The following is a 10,671-nucleotide window of genomic DNA, read 5'->3' as shown; positions in this document are numbered from 1 at the left end:
TTGATGATTCATAGATTTGTATGTTTATTCCTTTCTTGGCATTTTGGGAAAAAGTATATTACTTCTATATTTCCATCATAAAATTTTTCAAATAAGTAAGTTCGATTCGACCTTGAGTTGAGATTACCTTTTTCTTCGGAAAGAATAAAGAAAGTTGAAAGATTACTAAACTAGAAATTTCAAATGAATGAGTTGAGTTAATTTGGACGAATTAATAACTGATTAAGTTATTAAGTGAATGAGTTATTGATCCATTTAAAAGTTACTTGGACTTGAGTGTATTAAAATGCGGATCATAACCTAATCCGTTTAATTCTTACTTTTTTTTAATTGTACTATAATTATTTTTGATTTTTTTTTTTTTTTGTAAAATTTTAGTGTCTTATGATGATTTTTCATATATCGAATAACAAAAAAAATATGTCGTTTTGACAAAATTACTCATGGAACAGTTTAGATTACATATTAGTCCAAATTAAATTGTCAAAATTATATAAATGGTTAACATTTAGGCAATAGATAAGACGTCATAGCTAATATTTGTATAATTACACAACGTAGCTAATAAATAAGGTATCATAGCTAATGTTTGTGTAATTACAACAAGTAGCTACAGTTTAATAGCTACTTTAGGCTGAAAACGCATATGTGCCCCAAAATTCGCTTAACATATAAGTACAAACGTACTTGAGAAATTTTCTTCAATATACAAATACAAACGTTTATCCCTGAAATTTGCTTACGTATACAAATACAAAAGAAGCAGATTGTATATTAGCCCCAAAATTCACTTAAACATACAAAAACAAAATAAGTATAAATTATTTTTATTTATGAATATCCTATTTATAAAATTAAAGCTTGTATGCAATCATGTAATTTGTTTTCGGATTTTGACCAATAAGTATTTTTAAGTTAATGGAGTAATTTTTTTATGACTAAAATTATTTAGCATGATAAATTGAAAAGAAGTAACTCACATTGAATAAATTGAAAAAAATTTTAAAAGAAAAATTTAAGAAATTTGAGGGCGTTTTTGTCTTTACACATATTTATCCATGAATTGTAATCCATAGAAAACTAATCCCACCAAATTGAGTGTATTAGTTATACACCCTATATATAATATCATGTAGGGTGTATAACTAATCCATGTATTAATTAAACATTGCTCCAAAGTTGCTATCAAACAATGTATTAAAATAATCTCATCATTTAATCCTTAGATTATGAAAATAATCCACCCTACCAAACGAGTCCTAACTGCAATTATTAATCCTTTGTGTATCTTGATCTTCCTAACTATCCGCTCATTTTTACTTTCAATCTTTCTTTATAGAAATCCATCTATAGTAATAGATAGTAAAAACTCCAAACAATTTATACAATTGATCTTTTTAACCCTCTTCAAGCTATTGTGACAATTGCTACCCATTTTTCTTAAATTTCTAGTTTATGGGATCGGAGATGGATATAAAAGTTAAATATATCTCCCAGTTTTGATTGCACTACTTGTGAATAGGAGGACCATCATCATAGAACAACAATTCTATACAAAAATTTATCTTGCTTATATTATTGATCACGATGATCAAAATCCTTTATAAGAGAGGAACAAAAATTATTATTTTTGGTTAAATAACGAGAAGGGAAGAAAACAGTACGCTTGCACGTGCTTCAATTTTTTTGTGATTTTTGGGCTATATTGTGTTTTAAATGCTTCAAATTAAGAATGACATGCAGCAGGATTGCAACATTCTACCTAAAGGTACAATTGAAACACAACCTAGCATGCCATATACTCTCTCTCTAGCATTTTATCCGTCCCAAATTTTTTAATTTGGTGTCTCATTTTACTTGTCATTTTTTACTTATCAAGACAAGACAATTTTTTTTCCATATTTTACCTTTTGTATTAATTTTTTTTTTAAAATTAAAATGTAAACATCATTTAATAGGGGTACTATAGTAAACTAGCCATGTTATTTATTATTTTTTTTAATAGTTGTGCCATCCCAATTTGACACTTGTAAAATGGAACGTGGGAGTATATTTTGTTCTTGTTTTTTTCGAAGGGTCCAAAAGTTTTTGTTTTGTTTTTGGGTATATACCTCTTTGATTCTATGCAACTGATAACATAATACTCCATCCATTACTTTTTAATTGTAGGAATTTTCTTTTTCAATGTCAAACCACATAAATTTTGATTAATATTTTAAGATGTATTGATATGACATGAGTAGGGGTGTACATATCAAACCATCAAATCAAATCGAACCGACGAACCAAACCAAACTGAGAAAAAAAATTGACTTATGATTTGGTTTGATTGGTTTGGCGTTAGAAAAAAAAAATCGACCATTCTTCGTTTGATTTGGTGTTAACAAAAAAAAAGTCAAACCGAATCCGAATCAAACCGACATAATATATATATATATATATATATATAATATTCAAACTTTTTTATACATAAAATATTAACTATAATCTACTTTTTAAATACTTTTTCAACTAGTTTTAGTAATTTTCAATAATTTGAAAGTAGATGTAGATATATATATATATATATATATATATATATATATATATATTTAGATTTGAGCCTTTAAGTTGTAATATTTGTCCATTAATTGCTAATTAAATAATCGAAAACCCAATATAAACTTAAAACCTAAATTTTTCACTCTTCATCTCACTTTTTAGTTTCAAGAGAGTTTTCCACTCCTCATTTTTTCATAATTATGGTTTTTCATTAGTACATGAGTGAAAATATATTTGATCTAATCTTCGATCACAATATAATTGTAAAAACTAAAGATTATAAAAAAAAAAACCCAAAAAAATCGAAAACCCCAAAAAAAAACCGACTAAAACCTAAACCCAAAAAACCAATTTTATGTTGGTTTGATTTGGTTTATAGTTTTAATAAACCGACATGATGATTTATTTATTTTTAATAAAAACCGAACTAACCCAACCTATGTACACCCCTAGACATGAGAATGCAGTTTATAGTACTTTTTGTTTAATTTTTTTGAATATCCAAAATTTAATTTTATAATATTGAATTAATTTAATTTAATTTAGTTTGAAAATTAATCAAATTCACTTTCGATAAGCGAAACATAAGACTATTTTTTGAAATGGGGGAGTAGCTCCAAGTATGAATGACTTTAAACGTTGGTTAAGGTGAGCTTAATTTGAAAGACATCTATGAACTCAAATTAATAACTCCATATTCGTATTCATGCATGTACATATTTAGCTATTTCAACTACTAGTTGTGTTGTGTGCTCATTTTCAACCTTTTTCTTGAATATTTTTTTTGTTTAAAAATTTTTTTCTTGAATATTGATTCTTAAGAATGATTACGGAGATCCTTTATTTCTGTTAGAGTTTTTGCTCTGATTTTCTTACTACATTTAAATTTTATTTTTTTCTTAGAAAGAAAATAAAAGTTACAACAATTACTTTTACTTTCCGTGAAAGAAAAAGTATAATTCTTTTTCATATTTGGCTAACCTCTTTCTTGGAGGAAAAATTTTGGACATCTATAAATAGAAAACCCCTTCTTATACCATAACACACAATAACATCCATAATGTAGTCTTAAAAGAGTTTTTGTTTAGAGGGATTTCTCCCAATAGGTTTAATGTTTTTGATATTAGATTTTATAATATGTAGGCCAATTGGCCAAAACATATAATAATTTTATGCCTTTTTAGTATTGTTTTCTTTGTCGCCTGATTTATTGTCTCAATGTTTGCAATCGTTAAGCTTCCGTATGACGTTCTCTCGATTTCGAACCCAACAACTAGTATCAGAGCCCACGGTTCAATAAATCGATGGTCCAATTATTGAACAAAGTTGCAATTAATTTGATGATAATGAAGATATATGTCCAAAAGCTACATGTCGAGATAATTGTCAATCATATTTTCAACAATCATGTTGTCATATATTTGAAAATAAAGCTCACTTTTAACCCTGCAAAAGGGCTCCAATATTTTTTACCCGAAAAGGGCTCATATACTTTTTACCCAAAAACTACATTTTTAAGCATGTCAAGCAGCAGTGATGAAGACTGTGTGAAGAACAAAGATTAAAGATGCGAAGAAGACGGATCAAGTGAAGAAAATTAAGCCAAAAAGGGGAGATTTGTTAAGATTTTTGTCCTTATTTTCTTACTATATTTAAGTTTTATTTTTCTTAGAAAGAAAATAAAAGTTACCATAATTACTTTTACTTTTTCTGAAAGAAAAATATAATTCTTTTCCATATTTGGCTAACCTCTTTCTTGGAGGAAAGGTTTTGGACATCTATAAATAAAAAACTCCTTCTCATACCATAACACACAATAGCATCCACAATGTAGTCTTAAAAAAGTTTTTGTATAGGGGATTTCTCCCAATAGGTTTAATGTTTTTTATATTAGGTTTTATAATATGTAGGCCGATTGGCCAAAACATATAATAATTTTATGCTTTTTTAGTATTGTTTTCTTTGTCGCCTGATTTATTGTCTCAAGGTTTGCAAACGTTAAGCTTCCGCATGACGCCCTCTCGATTTCGAACCCAACAATTTCAACAAACTATTTCTTTTGTTCATTTGTATGCATGCCCGGTACACATGTTGATTTTGAGTGTAGTTTTCTCTTCAGATGAGAACTTAACATTCAATAATATAGTGTACTCTCTGGAGTTACTATAAATTTACAAGAAGAGCTCTTGTTATTATTAGATATTTTCCCAAACCGGTGATTACATCATTACAAAAAGAGAAAAAGAGACCACAGTTCATGCATGTCCAAATCCCCATGGTTAAGTTAAAACATGTTCTTGTAGTACATATATAGCAAAACAAGAACAAATTAAGTAGGACAACAAATTAAAAGTTCTCTAATATCAATATATTATATGAGGGAAAAAACTGCATTATTGTAGACGATGTTGATAACGTTCGATCCATATCGAATTGATAATCTTCATGCATCTAATAAGTGCAGGAAATGTCGTCGAATTGAAGGGTTTCTTGGCTATGTACGTACATACCCCAAGTGAACCCCAAAAAATTCCACTGGCTTTTGCTAGCTGTCTCATTAAAAACGACTATGCACAAGTTGGTGGTATTTTAGGTACCCCTTGACGTTGTAATTCACCTAGCACGCTGTCGACAGCCGGAGGTTTGAGTCCGAGGGGAAGTGGTAGCCATGGTTTAGATAAAACATCTCCAATAGCCGCATCTATGCTCTCCTTGGACTGTCCATGTCCACAAACAAGTTGTCAATAAAATTTAAAAATGTCAAAACACTAACGTATTGAACAAAAATTCCAGAAAATTAAATTGAACATGAACACGAATTTTCATACTTATATATAGGTTTATTTTAATAGTATGTTGTAATAGGTTAACTGCCTCATTTTTCAGGTTGCTAATTTTCATTCATTATGGACAACTATTATATAACATTGAATTCAATTACACCATCATTAGTGACTTAGTGTGTATAGAAGTTAACTAAATCCAATGCTTAATCTAGCTTATAGATTGTGCACGTTCATGCATATCTACAGAGTTGTGTAGCAAGGTTTTGCAAAATGTCATGCTTTAGAAACAATAATAAAGGTGAAAGCTCCTAGGAAGGGGTGAAAGAAAAACAAGAGTCTGCAGAGAATGGCATATATTCTGTGGTCTCAATTGTTTAAAGTGTAAAGTGACCATGTAAAAATTCATGTACTCTTTTTTTATGATTTTTATCAATTTGTACTATACTTGAAGCTTCATAAAGATAGGTTTTCAATAAGGATACAAAAAGAATCTTGAGAGAGAGAGAGGCATACAGGATGAAAATCACAAGGAGGTTTAGGTAGAGGTTGTGTTGGAGGAGCAGTACTTCGAACGTGGTCTACTTTGTACATCGCATGCGCTGCGGGTGGTATGCCAGGTACTGGATGATGACCACCCGGATACCTCTGCATCACAATTATTTTGTTCAGACTACATAACATAAGCCAAAAAACTTACAAGAGAATATATACATGCCAAAAAATACACCACATGGTCTCTTATTACATAATTCCAAAAGTTATTTACAAGAAATAATTTAGAGGGATCAATAAAATCCCTTCATTCTTAATCACAGATTTTAAATTTAAATTTCGTGAATTTGTTGTGTTTAATAAGCCTTATGCTGCATTAATTCGGATTAATTGAAGCCTCAAATCAAGCAGCGTATATATATCAGGTGAAAAATGGAAAAGAAATTTAATAGAGAACAATGATTAATTGATTGAACATAAAGTTACCGTTGGTGCTATAGGTGCTGGAAAGTAAGGAGTTCCTGGTGTAAGAGGATTTGGTACCTGCAACAATAATACAAAATGAGAATTTGTCATTTTATTCAAACATACAATCAAACTCAATTATTAATCCCCCTTACTGTAACATGTTTTAGGTCAGACTTGTTATTACTAAAATTCTATTATTATTATCTCCACCATAGTTTTTTCAAGTTGTTGTTTGGTTGAATTATTTCCTAGTTATACTGTAGTTCAATTTCTCAGTTGATTTTTGGATTTCATATGGAGCTCCAATAGAGATGGAATGACGTCTATATTTAGTAACAATTTCATTTTAAAATGTTATGAGATGATTTATGGTCACACAAACACCTATGACTTGTTTTTTACCACAAGTTTCAAAAGTAAAGTCGTTTTTTCTTAAACTCTATATCAAGTCAAATAATATCACATAAATTGAGACGGAGAGAGTAGCTCTCCTTCTCCCAACTAAGAACTACTAGCTCTCTCTCCCAGCTACAAAAATAATAGCTGAACTTTTACATGTAATGTTCATACATTTTTAATATGGTAATAAATTAAAAGCATCATGAGTTCGAATCTCACTACTAATTATCAACAAAAAAAATCCATCAAGAGTATAAATAAGTAAATGAAAAACTCACTCGTTGATGGTGTGGATGCCAAAAAGAAGGATCTGAAGGTGGCGGAGGATGAAGATGAGGAGGAGGAGCCCATGCTGGTGATGGATGTTGCGGAGAAGGCGAAGGCGCTAGATGTTTAGGCCACATGTGCATATATGATTGGTCGACAGATGGATGACCCCATACATGTAGGGGTCTAAAATGATGAGGCATTGGAGCCGCCATCGTAGGAGGAGGAGGAAAGCCAATAGTTGGTGCAGGCCACGGGGTCATATCTCTCTTTCCTCCTCCCCCTCCTACCACGGCTGCACCACAGTAAAGTTGCCTTCTCTGGCTCCAACTCGCGGCCTCAGCTTCTCTTGCAAGCAAATGTTTCCTATGGGATCGATATTTCTACAGATTCAAATAATTTTCATCAATTATTCGATAACATGTAGTAGTAAATTAATTTTAGAGGCCGCAAAGTCAAGTCAACTTATTATTTCTGATTGAGCATGATAGTTGATTCAGTTTGAAGCTTGAACCCATAATTTTAAGAATATAATAGGTGCGATGCTTAAAGTTTCTCAAGTTAAAGCACATAAAGTAAAAATTTTGAATCAGCCTCTACTTGAACTCGGTTACAAACAACTATGCAAGTCATTTTGTTGACCCCTTCCTAGACTTAATTAGTCCATTCATATGCTTAAAAAGATTTGACCCAAAAAAAGGAAGTTTTTCAGGTGTTTTTGTTTTGTGCCCGAAAGTGTTTCCACTTTGAGCTAAGCAGAATTTTGTCTAATCTTCAAATCATCAGATCTTGTTTTCTCTTTAAAGAAAATAATATGCCTTTTGGGTAGAGAACAAATTAAAGGAAACTAATAAATAGTAGTAGTAGTACTACTACTTTTTTCAGTTTTCATCATTGTCTAATATTCTTTTTCCAAATGCAGTCGAACAACTATGAGGACCATTTCGTTTGGCATCATTACTAAATCAAATCTAAAGAATCATATAGAAAAATTCTTACTACTAAATAAAATAAAAAAAATAAAAAGAGGAAGAATATATTTTTTTCTTACTTGAAGATGACTGGCAATATTATGACGAGTAAGACAGTCGATTCCCATGATCTCCAAAATTCTTGATGGGACTGCCTTATCTACACCTAGCTGCTCTACTGCTTGTACAAATCTTCTGTGCAATTCTGGCGTCCAGTCCACCTTCACACAATTCAAGAAAAAAACTCATTAATTTGATACTTAGTTAATTCATCTACGACCTAACATAGAAACCCTAGATTCTCGTGAAGTCCATAACTATATGTCTAGTTTTAGTTACCCTACATGTCATGTTTTTTTCGAATGAATTGATAATGTAAAAATTATTTATATTACGAAATTGAAAAACAAACAATTGGATTATTTTTTTTTTTTCTCTTTACCTTTACTTTCCTCTTGACTGGAAGATTATTCTTGGATGACTTTTTGCCTTTATCACTTTCTTTTGGAGTGATATTCTGTTTCACTTGTAGTGTAGATTCTTCACTTTTTTGAGTACTAACAATTTCTTCTCCTTGATTTAAGCTCGTTAAACCCGAACCTACATCCGAGGCTGCTCTTTCCGTTTCATCTTTTCTTTCTACTTTTTTTGTAGCAGTAGAAATAAACGTAGTTTTATTACTACTGCTATAGTTATTCACATCGGATTCATCGCCACTACTAACTGAAAATTCTGCAAGTATTTCAGTGTCCATTTCCAAATCTGGCAGTACATCTCCATCGTTGATTCCAACAAATAGGTCATCAAAATCAATGCTGTCAAGTAAATTCTCCCCAACGAAATCAGGGAAATCAACTCCTCCTCCAATCCCAAAACTCTCCATCGTGTTATCATCTCTTGCCGTTGTGTTACTCAAAGGTGACACAGCTAGCATTACAACAACACACACACACACAACTCGACCTTTTTCCTCTGTGAATTTTAGCGCTGCATGCAAAAAAGGTAAGAAGGAAGAATTATAAGCGTATATTGATGTACGCGAAGCTGGAAAAATGGTGGAATTTGCTAGTAGGAGAGAAATATGCTCAAAATGGATTTGTATTTGATATAGAGAAATGTCTTTTTATTTCTTTTTGTTGTTGTTGTTGTTGATGATGTTAGTAATAGTAATAGTGTAAGTGGGGGAGCGTGGAGAACGAAAGATTTATTCTACACCACAATTTGTGTAAAGGTTTTGTAATTTTCTTATTGGCTTTTGTCTTGTACTTTGTACAGAGCGGGAACTCGGGGGGAGGGGGGCATACAACCTCCATTTCATTTTATATGTACCGTTTAATTAAAACGATATTTAAGATAAAATAAAAAAAATAAAATGGTGATTTAAAATAATTCTTATATATTTGTGTGGTTATAAATCATCAAATTGTTTCTAATCTAAGTAAGATTGATATTTTTCCTGAAACGAATTTAAAAAAATATAAATGACACATAAAATGAAACGGAAAAGAGTACTTTATATTAAAGGGGGGTTTGTGGATGGTGTTTTTTTGAACATAGAAAAAAATCTAGTAATAGAAAAGTGCTCGTGAGCTGTTTTAATAGCAAGATTTCTTTTAGTATTAAATTGAAAGAGGCCTAAAGGGATATGAAAGGTTGCAAGTTGAAGTCAGACATGGTAGGGGATATGTTGGAAGTGGATTTATATGTATTATGAGCTCATCTATATCTGTTGTAACAGTAGCAAAAGAAAATGATATTGTCATGTATTTGGTCATATTGTATACTCAACATGTGTTTGCTTTAATTAGATCTAACATTGTTCTAATTTCTAACCAATACTCTCTCTGATCCATTTCAATTTTCTTGCTAACTAAAAATAGCTAATCCTAAATAGTCATATTATTTTAGAAAATTATGAAATATATAATTACTTCCTCCATATTTTTATTTATGATGTTTCGTTTCACGAGAGTTAATTTGACTAAATTGAATTAGATTAATTAAATATCTTAAATTTTATATTTAGATATTTGAGAAATATACAGAAAATACTGTAAGTTGCAATCCTTATTATATTAATATGATGAAAAAATATATATTAAAATGCTGGTCAAAATTTATATAATTTGACTCGCGAAAGCGAAACACAACAAGTAAAAATGAATAGAAAGAATAATTATTAATTTTCAACTATATCCTAATTCAATATGGAGAGAAATTACTGTGGCGAAAGGAAAATAGTATTAAAAAATAAAAGAACAATTTAGTCAATTACTTTTTTAGTTGATGTTTTTTTAAAAAGTAGAAAAATATCACAAGTAAAAAAGATGGAAGGTAGTAAAAAGTTTGAATATTATTAGTTGGGAGTATAACTTTAAGGAAAATTGAAAAGTGACTTTTGAGTTGTCTTCTTAGTAAAAAGGGTCAAAACCTAAACTATGAATAGTAAAAAATTAGTGATGACAATATGATTGTGATGGTCACATGCTATTCTCAATATTGCAAATTTAACAGCTTTATATTTGAACCAAGAAAGCCAAATTAAGGCTTATTTGACATGCATGAATGGACGAGTTTAATTTGTCTGTGACTTCTCGTCTGTCAATAGACAATAGGAAGTAGATTTTTTACGGTAGCGGAGCTAGTATTCAATTTAATTCCGCTACCATTCAATTTAATGAATTCTAAAGTGTATAAATATATATATATATATATATATATATATATATATATAATGAATTCGTTAT

General features: G+C 30.3%; 1 protein-coding gene across 1 annotated transcript; it reads right to left on the bottom strand.

Annotated features, from left to right (window-relative positions):
* Positions 1-4,701: 4,701 nt before the first annotated feature.
* LOC107878377 (transcription activator GLK1-like) lies at positions 4,702-9,126 on the bottom strand. Its single transcript, NM_001325107.1, has 6 exons — positions 8,367-9,126; positions 8,005-8,145; positions 6,965-7,336; positions 6,306-6,362; positions 5,841-5,972; positions 4,702-5,258 (listed from the first exon to the last, which is right to left on the bottom strand). Exons 1-6 carry the CDS (start codon positions 8,856-8,858, stop codon positions 5,109-5,111), a joined length of 1,344 nt encoding a protein of 447 aa, NP_001312036.1. The 5' UTR covers positions 8,859-9,126; the 3' UTR covers positions 4,702-5,108.
* Between the last annotated feature and the right edge of the window lie 1,545 nt (positions 9,127-10,671).

Source organism: Capsicum annuum, chromosome 7 (genome assembly GCF_002878395.1).
Source record: "Capsicum annuum cultivar UCD-10X-F1 chromosome 7, UCD10Xv1.1, whole genome shotgun sequence".
NCBI classification, from domain to species: Eukaryota; Viridiplantae; Streptophyta; class Magnoliopsida; order Solanales; family Solanaceae; genus Capsicum; species Capsicum annuum.
Note: the sequence above shows the minus strand (reverse complement) of the source record. Positions and strands in the feature narration are given on the sequence as shown.